The following is a 13,787-nucleotide window of genomic DNA, read 5'->3' on the forward strand; positions in this document are numbered from 1 at the left end:
GCACCTTTCCCCAAACGAACCCGCGGTCGATTTCTATCAGGAGTATATGGTATTCCCAGGATTCCCTGTCCACTCAATTATTCCCAGCTCTGATTAACATTCCTCCAGCTTGGCTTTCACTGCCACTGCCACTTCTTTACTTCGTTTTTTTTTGTCTCAATGTCGCACTGGTAACTGTCACTGGGCATTTCTGCTTTGTGGCAAAGTTTCTCGAGCAAAAAAAAACTGTCCGCAGAGGGAGACAAAAACCTTTGTCCTGTCCGCACACCCACACAAATTGAATTCCGCATTAAGTTCTGCTGTAAGCCAACAATTAGAAAACAGCAAAAAACAAAAAAAAAAAACCCAAAAAAAAAATGAAAGAAAGAAATAAATGGTAAATGGTTAGCAGAAGACCAAGTTGTTGGAGAAGAAAGTTGTAACTTTGTCAAGTTTTGGCGCCAATCGCATGACGTGCTAATAAAATCAGATTCCTTTCGGAGGAAGGAGGAAGAGAGGATTTCATTTCGAAATTTATGCCAAGTGCAAACTTTTGTGTTTGGCGCGGGGTCTGATTCTGGGGTCTGGTCCGCTCTTCTTTCGCTTCATTTGAGTGAATAATTTGAATTGCATCAGCGGATGAGGAGCGGATTTCCATTTCCATTTCTTTCACTTTTCATAATTCAGCGGCGACTGACAGGAGGGGTGGGTAGGGAGGGAAATTCTATTCTTATTATGCAAATGCCTTAAAGAAGCTGAACAGCGAGAGGCTGTTGCATATTTAATAAAAGAGAGCTCGTGTAACTTTAAGAAAAAGTCGCGGCTTATTAGCCAGTAGCGACACATCGTGCCACATGCCACTCAATAAGTTGCCGCAACATCTGGGCGGGAGCGGAGCCCGGGGAGGTGTCGGGGTCTATAAAAGGCGCTGAGGCGGCGCTGTAAACTCGTGAAGAGGTGGCAGGAGGAAATCACATCATCGTCCGCAGATTGACTGACTTGACACATAATAAAGTCACACTCAAATTATGGCTGCAGCTGTGCTGTGCCGCCATGCCACCGTGCCACCGTTCCACCGGGGGGCATGCCCCCTTCTCCAGCGGTTGCCCTGGTGAAACCGCGCGTGAAACACAAAGGCATTTTCAGGCAATTTATTAGCTGACAAAAAAGGAAACAAAAAGAAAATTGGGGAAAAATCTGGCGGAAAATGTGAATTGGGGCAGAAAAAAAATGTGCGGCTTCATTGTCCTGTGGCCTATCAGAGGGGATCAGAGGCAGGACCCCGAACCCGGACTATGCCTAGGCAACCATTCCAGGACTACAGGACTCCAGGACGTTTAGGTGTTGAAACTTGTCCGCAACTTGCTGAATAATTCAAAGAGCAGAAACTTTCCTTGCGGCCCCCAGCCTCACATTTGATTAAATTTTAATGCCAGTGCATCATTAATAAATTCCCAGCGGGTGCGGCGGATGAATAAATTGAATTAGCGACAGGATGTGTCCGGCGGGGCCTAATCCCCGCAGATTGTTTGACAAACTTTGGACAGGTTTGGCGCCGCAAAAGTGTCAGAACTAATTGTCCAAGAGCACGAAAATGGTGAAGAGAAAAAAAGGGACACTTCCACCACACCGCATTGGCATTCAAATGAAAATTTCATTATCCCGGACCGGCGAAACGGGATACGGGAGTGGAAATCAATTTGTCAGCGAGTGCGCTTCGCGACTTCATAATACAAATTGTCAGCAATTTAATAACATTTAAGCTGCCAGCCAGCGGTAACAATGATAAGCGAGGACACAGACGCACACACAGACATAGAGACAGCACAAGGACCTGCCGCAGGGGCAGGAGTGCTGGGGATCCTTGTGGCAACCCAACCGCATTTACACTCACTTAACTCGACACGATTCGGAGGTCGCTTCGGTCCTCCGGTCCTCCAGTCCTCCAGTCCGGGGCTTGGCACACGCTAAAGGAAGGAAAACAAAGCAAAGGAAGCAGGGGAGCGACAGGGTTACGGGGAAACGGAAAAACGGCTTGTGTACAAGCTGCTTAAGGTCCTTAAGGACTCAGAAGGAGAGACCTACACACAGAACGCACACTCGAGCAAATAAAGCTCTGTGAGCGATTTAAACACTTGTTGCATGGACAAGGGATAATGACGTGACAGGAAGGAGCGCACACACACACACACACACCGCACACCATAAGTAATAAAGCAAACAGGCAACACGTTTTGTAATAAACTGCAAGACGGACGGAAGGCAGGAGGCCACAGGACATGGGTAAAGGTAAAGACACCTGCAGGCGCCTTACCCGCCTTGCCAATCGGTCCGTGAAAGGCGTTGCAAATATGCCGGGGGCGTGGCAACTAATCACAGGCCAAGGCAGTGACACGCACTCACTCACTTCCACTCTGTCGCAAATTTAATGCCCAAAGGGGCGGCGGGTGGGTGTCGGCCATAAAGCGCACATAAGTAGGCAGTGCTTTCTGTTCACACTGTGTCCTGTCTCCCTCTCTCTCCGCGCGAAGCTTAAGGGCCGCATAAAATTCAATTGCAGGTCATAAAAATTGCGCGTGATCTACATACAGAATATAATTCAAAGCTGTAACTAATAAAATTGTCAGCGATAAGCGAGGACGAGCTTTGATTTTTATGTTCGGGCCACACCCCCGCCCCGGAGTCGGAGTGACAACAATTTCGCCACCAAAGGCAATTTATTGGTTATGAGCCCAGCAGCCAACCCGAGAGCAGCGCGAAATCTTATTTTAAATGTTAAGCGCTCTCGTTTTTATGGCATAATTTTCAGGCGTTTGTAGTTTTTGTCCTTTTTTTCTGGAGGTGGCGGGGGTGCTACAATTTGCATAAAAATGGCCATAGTTGAGGCCGTTTCTCTCTCCCTATCGCCCTCATCGCATTTGCTTATGAATATTTCTGATGGCTAGGCAGGCGACAAGTTACAAGAGGCTGCCAAGTGTCAAGTGGTCCTTTCCCCCATTCCCATTCTCTGGTAAAATCTGAATAAATTAGCCTCTCGGATAAGGAAGGATGGAATGGGATGGGCTTGGTCATTTGTAGAACATGCTGATTGTCCTTTTATGAAGTGTTGATGTGGCACTGAGATACTCCCAAGGGACGACGGAGACTGCGACTCATTCGATAAAAGTATATATTCTAATGGAGTTTCCTCTCACTTGTCTCGTTTCAGGATAAATCTGGTCGCTTCTTATCTAACATACATACAGTACATATACATAGATATATAGTTACAAAAATATATACGAGTATATATGCATTACACATAGAAACGCGAAGCATACAAATAATACCAATAATAACCAATAATTAGATGCTACAATTAGTGAAATTCTCTGCTGCAAAGAAGGTACGAAAATGGAAAGAATGAATGGAAAGGCAACGGAAATGGGAAAAACAACTTCCTTGTGCGCCTTGAGAGCCGGTGAAAAGTCAGCGCTAATGATGGGAAAACTGAAGAAATTGAATTGAAAATATGGTTAGTCAATAAGTTGAACTTTGTACATATTAATTTTAATAACCTTGACGTAATGCAACCAACAAACTATAATAATAATTATAAACAAACGTAAAACGTACACTAAATGTTCGATAAAACTACGACTAAAAAAAAAGGAAAATATTCATCAAGAAAACAACAGACAGGAAAAGCTATACAAAAAGAGGATATGATGGAAAAAAAACAAGAAGCATAAACAGAAAATAGAAACCGAAAGAAATTAGCACAATTATGTAATAATTTATGCTTAATTAATGTATTTAATTGAAAATCTAATTGTAATTGTATATTTTTTCTAGAGAGAGACAGCAAACGAAACCCTTAATGAAAGAAACTTGTGTAAAAATTATGCTTAAGACTCGCAATGGAATACGTAAAATGTTCTCTGGTTAGTAGTTAGTAGCTCTACCATAACCTACGCCTCCCCCGAAATGCGCTATTCACCTTTTGTTATATGAATATACACCTGTTTGTGTATCTGTAGATCGAAACGAAACGAAAGAAACCACACAAAACACAACCACTAAACAAAACCCACAGAACCCATTGAATGTAATTCACGAAATTTCAAATATTAGTAAATGTATGTAAATGTTGCCTGGCAAAAAAGTAGCAGAAACTCAAGCAAATCACACACTATCCAAAAAATAGAAGCGAATGCAAAAGCTGAAAATATTAAACACATACTTGCGCCTCATTGTGTACTATTATGGGCTAAATGTTAATTAATAACTAGATTGTACAATTCAAATGTAGTTCATACTATTTAAAACAAATGCAAAACGGAGTGAAGATGAATAAATCGATGATTCAATTTAAGAAACAAAAATAAATCAACGTTCAATGATTCCTCTATGGAGTGGCAAGCAAGGAGGCTGAGTCGTAGACCTGTGCCACAGATGCTGGCCCTATTGCAGGTGGTCCTAGATACTCGGTAGTTCAGCACGCGATACTTTTCAGAGTATTCGAAGATTATGCTCATCACATTGTCAAGCCACTTGCTGCTGCTGCTGGGCTTCTCCTTGGACTTCACATGGCAGCCAGATTTCATGGTCACAAAAATGCCATTTCATGGCCACTCCCATTATATGTACGCATATGGAATTGGATTCTCGGTAGCAATCTTTAAAGTTTATTCTTTCAATAAATAAAATCAACTATTTGTATCATTTAAAAGCGAGATTTATCCACCGAAATGATGGGTAAGACCCAGACCAGCGCCAAAGTCTGTCTTTTGATTGGAGAATGGGCCACTCATCCACTTGTTGGCCGATCCGGTCAGATCTATGTGCGTGTTGCGATCGGCAGAGGACCAGAGATTGGCACGAGCCTCGGCGCCCAGCTGACGACCGATGCCGGGGAAGTTGCTGTGCGTCACACTGGCTCCATGACCCCTGACGTGGGAGTAGTCCAAGGCGGCGCCATTGCGTTGGAACTCGAAGCCGTTGGCCAGCTTGTTCTGCGAAGCGAAAGCCTTGGCATCGAGGTTGTGTACGCCGTCGTTGAAGAGATTGGCATGGATCTCCTGCTGGAAGGCGTCCTTCACGCCGGGAGTGTTTGTCCTGGTCACAGAGGCACCATGGCCATGGCTGTGGGAAACGAGAGAAGCCTCGTTAGATACTTGTCTATGAGATGTCCATGTCTCTAGTGATCCACTTACATGTTGTAGGCCGCAGTTCCGCCAGTGGTGACTGGACCCGATTGGGTGTTGCCGGCCGCAAAGGCCTGAACCACCGCATTGTGATCGGGAGTGCCAATTGCCTTGGTCAGATCCATCCGGGCATCGGCGCCGCCAGCCGGGTTGGAGGCCAATGAGCCGCCCAGAACCTGACGACGGAAGCGATAACGAGGTGGTTGTGTCGGTGGTGGGTGGTAGGGCACCGTTTGGGCCAGTGCTTCGGCTATGGCTCCCAGGGCAACAAGTGCCACAATTATAATGCTTCCTTTCTGCATATTGTTTTTGGTTTGTGTTGTGTTGGCTTTTGGGACGAACGAACGCTGACTGATACCTGATTGTGGCTCACCTTTCGCTTTTATAGCAAACGATCTTCCCTACGCGAATACGAACGAGGGGGATCACCTCGTCAACGCGTTCCTTCTTCGATCTTACATCTGATCTGCCTTATCAGCTAGAAAATCCCCGCTCAGCACTCTTTGGGTGGTTTAATTTTGTTCCCCTCCATTAAGCCACAAAACAAAGTGCAACAAGTAAAGCACTGTCATGAAAGGAGGCTAGCTGATAATACTAGCATTCCGCACTAGTCGAGATTGAAGCTAAAGAGAAGTAAAATCCCTTTTGAAAGCATTGTGGTAAAGTAGTTAGAGGCTTGTTGGAAGCAATAAAATTCGGCAGATGTTCATTTAAAATTTCTGTAAACAGTACTAGTTCATAGCAGCCAGCTATAATAGTTTCGTTCTCATCTATCTTTCATAGCAGCAAGCTTCGATAGTTTCATAGCAGTCAAGTGTACTGTGGTGCCACCTATGAGTGACATACTATTTCATGTAGCCCTCTGGTGTCTTGTTTAAAGCCTGCACTACAAATTCCGCAACATCTGCTTCGCAACATATATGAAATCACCAAATTAGCAACACTGTTCTGCAGCAACCATTTTCATCGAAAAGTTGGCGCGATATTCAAATGTGTATTGCCTGTATTTCATTTTCTACCTGTAGAGAATATCGGAGATTTTGTATGCTGATTTTGTAGATCTGATTAATGTCGTTCCAACACATGGCTGCGCACCATAAGATTTCTTGCTCGCGTCGTGGGAATTTTAGTGTGTAGTTCTAACCAAACTGAACAATAAATTCTTATCTTTGTTTTCTTTTATGGTTTTTGTGTAAAAAGTAGTCAAGGAGGAAAGTTTTGATTTTACGAACTATTTTTGTTTAACGATTTTCGAAAGTTAATAAAAAAAAACCTCCCACGTGTGAAAGTCTGTCTTATAGTAATTTGATTAATTTTACGTTTTAAATTATTTTTCCGAAAAAATCAATAAAGAAAAACATTTAGAATATGGCACAATACATGCAAATATGCAGAAAATCAGTTCGAGTTTTTTAACGTCAATGGGGAATCATCTAAAATTGTGTTGCACTTAGAAATGTTGGAATAGCTTTGTAAGTTAACAGCATTTATAGCTATAAACTAAAAAACGTTTAACTGAAAAACAAAGTCATAATTGGTATACAAACGTATGTACATTTATTCTTCAGTGATATTCTCAAAGTTAGGGTTCACTCATCTCAGGTAAGTGCGCTCCAAATCGGAATTGAAGTCAACCCATCCCCTCTGCCACACCCATTCGGGGATCAACTATAGGATGAACATACATACATATGTAAGTGTGTAAATATTTGCTCGTACACTTCCGAGTACACTTCCCCATTCTGTCTTCCTCACTTCCATCTCCAGCTGATTCCGTATGCGAAGCACTACGTCAACAAATACTTACAACGCAGTACAAAATTTTGTAAATCAGCACCGTTTTGCTCTCAGTTTCGGTTTCCGCTGCAGTTGCACTTTCAGCTGATTGAACGTTGACCGCACTCACACACACGAATATGTATGCTGGTGCTTTTCACGTGAGGAGTGCCACAAAAGGCCGGAAACTTTCAATTCTCTTGCACTCGAATAGGAAATTTGTGTTTAAAGTTTGGTGAAGCAAGAGTGAGACAAACCGGCTGAGGCAGAGACCGAGACCGAGTCCGAGCCGTCTTCGAACCATCCATTGGGATACAACTTTCGGTTTTTGTCAGTTGCATTTCAAGCCTCGATCGCTGCAGTCACCGGATCGCTTGACCCGAAATCAGACCGTTAACAAGCCGAAACCGTAACAAACGCCTGCCATTCCCTTCACACCTGTAAGTTGATCCCAAGTTCCATAGTCACGTTTCCGTAATGTGCTCGGTTGTGTTCTCAGTTTCGTTTGTGGTCTACTTTCTAAATGAAAAATGCTAATGGGCGCTGGAGTGATGATCGTCTCGAAAGTGGGCACGTCATGAGCTCGTCAACTTCCTGACTGACAAACGACTACATACACAAAGAAAAACAGAGAACGCGGTGCTAATTCTTAATCAGCTCAACTAAATTGAAACGCTTTTCGCACAAGTCAGAGGCGCAAGTCGGGTGCGGTGCCGCATAACCAATGAGATGACATTTTGGAACAGCGATCGATGAGCAGGGCGGTATTAGTTACCATCCCATTTTCAGATTGTTTATGGGTAATGATTTGCTTATGATATAATCTGCTATTGACTTGTCAATGCAATTTGCATTTTAAGTATCGAATGTGTCTAAGCCAAACAGAAATGATTGGCAACATTACGAGCTTCTGGTTGGCTCTTGAGACTTTATGGGTACTCACGCAACGGGTATTAGCCTGTCTGTGAACATCGCACCTTTGTTGGCCTTAGGTCGTTTCTGTGTACACATGTGCTTTAAGATAGGGTTTCCATTTACAGACTTGGATATCGATCAGTGGCTTTCTAAACTCGTTTGCCATCCAACTCGTTTGTTTTCACTTTTCATTGGGAAAACCTTTACGCGCCCGAAAAATTGGTTACTGCCTGCGATTCTCGATATAATCAGATGCTTGGCATGCCAGGCAGGCCAAGAAAATGGCCTCTCAATTAAGCTTGTGAGTCAGAGACAAAGCCATAGGCAAAATCAGAGACAGAGCTAGAGACAGAGACACACACAAGCAGAGACAGAGAGTCAGTCAGTCGGTCTGAGGTGATCTTTCTATATATACAGCACATGCGATGCGGCTCAGGTTTAAGTTGCCGATCAGTCAGTCGTCAGTCGCACTGGAAGTACAAGCTCCGTGGCTCCGTGTAAAAAGTCAACCAACAACTCAAATTGACGACAATTGCTGTGGAAATTGGTAAATTATTCAATTAGCGGGAGACAGAAGATAAATAGAGATGGATGGTGGAAAGTGGGATTGACTCGAATCAGGAAGAAAGTGAACTGAACAATAAATAAATAATAGTAACTATCTCACAAGAATGTCCCATTGGAGTGCCAAGCAGTCTGTTGAAGCATCTGTCAGACCGCCCATTCGCCTTGTGTTGTCCGAGATGTAATTGCCTGAATTTTAAGACTTTGATTTTGCAGTTTCTTTGCATGTTTTTCGTGTGTGGCGCTTTTTTAAGTCAAGGTTGATCTTTCGAGACGAGTGCAACCGGTTTTGGCCTCGACTCGAGCTTGATAACAAGCCAAAGCTCTCGAGGCCTGGCCACAGCCCATAGCCCGACTAGTTGACCAGCAATTAGCGACCTGTCGTTAAATCTATATCACTTCTCTTTACAATTAGCCACAGGTAATAGTACTCGTACAATAACAGCAGCAAAATGAAGCTCAACTCTGGTCTGTTTTTGATCTGTGCCGCCCTGCTCGGATGCTCGACAGCCACTGAGGTCAGGCCCTGCCCGAAATGTGAGTCTACCCCGAGAGTAAACTTTGGAATATATGTAGATACTAAATCTCTTCTCATACTACAGCCAAGTCGAAGGCCCTGAGCTCCAGTGATGTGTCCATCTCCAATTGTCCCAAGAACAGGTGCATACTGAAGCGCAACACGGAGGCCAGCATCATGATGAAGATCCGGCCGGAGCGCGACTTCCAAGAGCTCAACTCGGACATTCAGGGCATCATTTTGGACGTGCCACTGCCCTTCCCCGGCTACTACGGCACCAGTGCCTGTCCGCACATCTACGATGAGGCTGGCGAGAAGCAGGTGGGCTGCCCGCTGAAGGCCGGCCAGACGTACACCTACAAGAACAGCTTCAAGATCCTGCCCCTTTACCCCACCGTCAGCCTGGAGATCCACTGGGGATTGGGCGACAAGGAGGGCGATGCGGCCTGCTTCCAGATACCCGCCAAGATCAAAGCCTAGGCCAAAGAGATTGCGATGTTAGCTTTTATTAAGGTTGAATCTCTTAAAATCGTATCTGCATATCATAGTTAGGGATTAAGTACGGTTAAGTGAATGTGAATGAAAGCAAAGTTCTTGATATCGTTTCCAATATTGCGGCATCCAGCCAGTGACGCAATACTGAGCCTGCAGAAGACCCCTGATCCGTTCGATCAGTTGTGAGCTGTGTCTGATAATTCTACACATACATATACATATGTACTATAATTTTAATAGTAATAATAATAATAATAAAAACCAACAACAAATTTCATTTACATTTTGAATGCTATAAAGTGGAACACTCCCCCAATTAACCTGATCTGCTCTCTACCGATGGGATCTTTTAATTATTTGCAATTTATTCTTAATTGAGGCCCAACATGCAATGATGGTGGTGTAATAAATATCTTTTCATTTATCTTTTTTCTATGTTTGCTTAGTCGTTTTTCCGCATAGTTTTGACAATTAAATGAAGTATACGCCTGGGGGGTTCAATGTTCACTTCTTGAGTTCATAGAGTTCGCTGAGAGTCTGTTGCTGCTGCTCGGCCTCGGCCTCTCCCTCAGCCTCAGCCTCGACCTGGGCTTGGGCTTGGGCCTGGGCCATGATGAGAGCCTCCTGCAACTTGCGCCAACTATCGGCGGCAGCATCGTACTGTCCGCCGCCCCTGCCACCGGCCCCCAGTCGTGACTGCTGCTGTTGCTGCTGCTGCTGCCGCAGTTGATAGCGATGCTGTTGCCTCATCAGTTGCGCCCACTTCAGATCGTTGGCCTCATGGTTGCGATTGTTCCTATTCCGTTCCTCGGGGTCACCACTTTGTGCAGACAAGGCAGGAGCTCTCGGGGGCATGTTGTTCAGGCTGCTGATGTTGTTGGTGTTGTTGGTGTCGTCATCGGTGTCTTCACGAATGTTTTGGTTGTTGTTCTGGTTGTTGTTATAGAGCTGCTCTGCCAGAGTTTCCACCGCAAGAGGATTGCCGCCAGCCTGGGGAAACAGAACGAGTAAAGAAACACACTTATCATGAGCTGCATGCCATCTTACCTTGGCTGCAACTGCTGCCTTACCACCGGAACGCTTGCCGTGAGCTGAGAAAAAGCCACAAAGTGTGAACTGAAAAATCGATGGACTACTCCGTGAAACACTTACCTCCCCAACAGGAATGTCCGTATTCCAAGCAGGAACCTGAAAGTATGAAACATATTTTCCTATTTAGAATAAATCATCATCTTCTTTGGATCCACCACATCCACAGCAGCCGCATTGACGGGCCAAGACTGTGTGTGCGCATAAATTTATGGGTAAATGAGCCGCAGCTCAGTTCCCTGTTGCGCCTAGGCAAAGGTTTTTCTTTAAAACGGAAAAGGAAAAGTTAAAGGTAAGCCAGTGAAAGCCACAGGCCACAGTGGATGCTGCAGTTGTTTATTGTGTGCTTGGCTACTAATGTCGCGACCCATGATAAATGCGATCATTACGGCACGGCACTCATATGCTAGAGTCAGAGCGGGTTGAGTAATGCACTCAGGCGGATGCCTCCCATTTGGTGGAAGGTGTTAGGTGTGGGAGTAGTCATGCCTCATCATCATCCTACCTGTGGCGCTGTAGCTCTTATACAACGTGTCCTTGATGCGAAAACTCTTGCTGTTGCATTGTGTGGCCCGAAAAGTGTTGAAGAGCCAAGAACTAATCACACAAATGGACGGCAACGCATCAGAAGGCGTCAGCAATGAAGGGCTCAGCTGGGACATGGACGGACACGTGGATACGGATGTGAATACGCTTTTGCGCAACTGTCGCTCCGGTGAAAGTGTGTGAATGGAAGCAGCATGGAATAGGAGATCTCTGGGTTACACAAAGGCAACAGCAGCAGCAGCAACAAGTTCCATGACGCAGATGGCTAACAATTGGCCTGGATATAAGCGTTGGGGATGTCGTCGGATAGGGGATGGGGTGTGAGGAATGTGAGGGCTGTTTGCATAAGCCAAGATAAATATAAATGTCAGACCAGACGATTCTATCATGACTCCTCCCTCGGCTGTTGCTACCCTGGCTATATATCAAACATGTAATCATTTGTCAATTACTTAAACCGTGGATTAATTGTTGCCGGGCCCTCACAGATACACTAAAACAAACAACCAGCGTACAGACACACACACACACACACACTTGTTGACAGGCATAGAGGCCATCAGAGATAGCGGGCTTTCTCTCGATGCCTTTTGGGGCGCCGCATCGAAGGGCTGTCATTAAACGAAGGCTCCGTTTAACAGCCGCCCACTTCTGTCACCCACCATCGAACATCCTTCCTCCCTGTAAGGCTTCCACCATCACCTAATTACCGTGACCCTCACTTTTAATGGCCATATCCTTGATCTTGGTCAACTCGGAAACCGCGTTGGCGTCTCCACTTCGGGGTAATGGCATTTTTTAATAACCTTACCTCAAAACAGTTTGCCTGAACTCACTTTTAATGGTTTTTTCTGGCCAAGTACCTAAGTGAAGTGTAGCTATATATGACGTAAAACATCTGATTCTATTTAATTGGTTTGGGGATTCACCAGAATAAGGTACTCGGAGAATGGTTGATCATTTATGGCAGAAGCATTTAATTTTGAATATCATTCTGGCTGGTTTTGCTTATTTATATGTCTATTAGCTGGGAGTACTGGTCAGATCAGGTCAATCAGATTTGAATACAAAATCTGATTGCTTTATGGGTATTTTTTTGATAGTCAGAAGCGTCGCCAAATCTCAAAACCGATTCGGGCTAGAATCATAAAAAATTCGTACACATCCGTGTACGATGTTTGATTTCGCTGGCTCTTAAAATTATACATAGAACCCCCTTCTCTTCAAGGAATCCCTTGCGAGCGAATATATCTCTTACATCAAATCACTTTGATGAGATCATCCAGTGCCTATTAATGTTATGATTGCCATATAGTCGTGTGGGCTTATTATTTCAATACTAGTGAGATATACCTATCATTATTAATCATTAGATTTATGAGAGTGGGTTCATAAATTTCATTATTGCAACCAGATACCCTAAAGACCTTCTGATGAGTGACTTTCGATCCCTAACAACTCCAATTGATCTCCTCTATGATGTATTTGATGCGTATTTCAAGCTGAACCTAACCCAATCTACAATCTGCATTCATATCATCCACCTTCATCCACTGAAACACCCAACTCTTTGATCTCTTGTCTATTCCCAATCTCTGACCACACCCACTGCCACCACCAGCAGAAGGGAATGGATGTGGACTGCCTGCCATCCACAACTGCAATGCCTGCAGGCGGCACAGCTTGGCGGGTTCACACGTTCGCTTTGGGTTTTTTCCCGCTGAATTTCCCGCTGTCTCTTAGTCCATCGTTCTCCGTTTCCACCGTGGCTGTGCCGCTTACCATTGTCGGTTGTCGGTTGCCGGTTGTTATTTGGCACGCAGTGTGGATTAATTTACGACAGCAATTGAAAGCGTCGACGCATTTGGAGGGTAAAAGTGGTAAACCCAGCCCCCTCCGACCGTGATCTCTGCTCCATGCTTCTCCATGTTCTGTCCTGCCTTCGCGGTGACTAAGGAATTTGTATAGAAAACCCAAAAGGGAAGCCGCTGAATCAACGGGCAAACAAAGGCGTATCAACAGGAAAATGTGCATAAAACTGAAGCTGATAAGACGGATTAGAGGCAATGGGAGGACATGGGGGAGTGCAGGATTATGGGATGGCAAACCAGAATATCGGAGTATAGGTAATACGGGTTAATCAGTTGGTAGTTTGGTATTTTTATGGCCCAGATAAGCCAGAAAATTCCAAGAAACACTTATGATCATGACGCAGCAGCAACTGACTAAAACGGAAATAAGAATTTCACCATTTTCAAGGGCCCAAAAGTATGCTTCAAAAATAACACTTTATTTTAAACAGATTTCCAACCATTTTAAATGAAATTTAAACCAAATCTTTTATGATTTGTGTGTGTTAAGAATATATTAATATTTATTCTGGAATTTTCTGAAATTATTTTACCTGACACCAGGGCAAAGAGTGCCACAAATACCAACAAAGTCCAACTGCACTTCATGTACCACATTTTCAAGCAATTTAATTACTAAAATCTGCACTTAAAATTGTTTTAATTTTTTTACAATTTTGTAATGTCTTTTCCAATTTGGTATGTTTTCAAAAACTTTGAGAATTTTGGTTAAACTGTTGCTAAACTTTCTGCAATTTTCACCTCCGAACTTGTTGATGCCAACACTTTTCGAATTGCCAACAAAATGCGGTCGACCAACGGCTTTTATAGCTACTCGTAGAGGAAGCATGCAACCAGCATGGTTCCATT

At 44.2% G+C, this 13,787-nt stretch overlaps 4 protein-coding genes across 7 annotated transcripts in view; 2 read left to right on the top strand and 2 right to left on the bottom strand.

Annotated features, from left to right (window-relative positions):
* LOC108156556 (forkhead box protein O) overlaps positions 1-4,347 on the top strand; it is a 37,955-nt gene extending 33,608 nt beyond the window's left edge. For all 3 annotated transcript variants that reach the window (XM_033388679.1, XM_017288079.2, XM_017288078.2), the window contains exon 11: positions 3,188-4,347. The gene's annotated coding sequence lies outside the window, so the exon portion shown is untranslated. The remainder of the gene's footprint in view (positions 1-3,187) is intronic.
* A 271-nt stretch (positions 4,348-4,618) lies between these two features.
* On the bottom strand, positions 4,619-5,526 carry LOC108154337 (attacin-A-like). Its single transcript, XM_017284598.2, has 2 exons — positions 5,175-5,526; positions 4,619-5,103 (listed from the first exon to the last, which is right to left on the bottom strand). The coding sequence occupies exons 1-2, from the start codon at positions 5,465-5,467 to the stop codon at positions 4,698-4,700; spliced, it is 699 nt and encodes a 232-aa protein (XP_017140087.2). The 5' UTR covers positions 5,468-5,526; the 3' UTR covers positions 4,619-4,697.
* Positions 5,527-7,273: 1,747 nt separating this feature from the next.
* On the top strand, positions 7,274-9,659 carry LOC108157617 (ecdysteroid-regulated 16 kDa protein). Of its 2 annotated transcripts, none has more exons than XM_017289754.2 (3): positions 7,274-7,381; positions 8,836-8,957; positions 9,023-9,659. In XM_017289754.2, exons 2-3 carry the CDS (start codon positions 8,873-8,875, stop codon positions 9,415-9,417), a joined length of 480 nt encoding a protein of 159 aa, XP_017145243.1. In that variant the 5' UTR covers positions 7,274-7,381; positions 8,836-8,872; the 3' UTR covers positions 9,418-9,659. The 2 variants fall into 2 exon arrangements, with proteins under 2 accessions (XP_017145243.1, XP_017145242.1); XM_017289753.2 differs by lacking the exon at positions 7,274-7,381 and adding an exon at positions 8,294-8,403 and having other exon boundaries at positions 9,023-9,657.
* Positions 9,461-13,728, bottom strand: LOC108157616 (neuropeptide CCHamide-1). Its single transcript, XM_017289751.2, has 4 exons — positions 13,472-13,728; positions 10,585-10,620; positions 10,480-10,523; positions 9,461-10,422 (listed from the first exon to the last, which is right to left on the bottom strand). Exons 1-4 carry the CDS (start codon positions 13,533-13,535, stop codon positions 9,937-9,939), a joined length of 630 nt encoding a protein of 209 aa, XP_017145240.1. The 5' UTR covers positions 13,536-13,728; the 3' UTR covers positions 9,461-9,936.
* Positions 13,729-13,787: the final 59 nt, after the last annotated feature.

Source organism: Drosophila miranda, chromosome 2, assembly GCF_003369915.1.
Source record: "Drosophila miranda strain MSH22 chromosome 2, D.miranda_PacBio2.1, whole genome shotgun sequence".
Classification (NCBI taxonomy): Eukaryota; Metazoa; Arthropoda; class Insecta; order Diptera; family Drosophilidae; genus Drosophila; species Drosophila miranda.

Coding starts and splice junctions, on each gene's coding strand:
- LOC108157616 (XM_017289751.2), bottom strand. CDS start 13,535: ATGTGGTACATGAAGTGCAGTTGGACTTTGTTGGTATTTGTGGCACTC. Junction 10,621..13,471: donor ACTCTTTGCCCTGGTGTCAG/GTAAAATAATTT, acceptor TCATACTTTCAG/GTTCCTGCTTGGAATACGGA. Junction 10,524..10,584: donor CGGACATTCCTGTTGGGGAG/GTAAGTGTTTCA, acceptor GCTTTTTCTCAG/CTCACGGCAAGCGTTCCGGT.
- LOC108154337 (XM_017284598.2), bottom strand. CDS start 5,467: ATGCAGAAAGGAAGCATTATAATTGTGGCACTTGTTGCCCTGGGAGCC. Junction 5,104..5,174: donor GGAACTGCGGCCTACAACAT/GTAAGTGGATCA, acceptor CGTTTCCCACAG/CCATGGCCATGGTGCCTCTG.
- LOC108157617 (XM_017289754.2), top strand. CDS start 8,873: ATGAAGCTCAACTCTGGTCTGTTTTTGATCTGTGCCGCCCTGCTCGGA. Junction 8,958..9,022: donor GGTCAGGCCCTGCCCGAAAT/GTGAGTCTACCC, acceptor CTCATACTACAG/CCAAGTCGAAGGCCCTGAGC.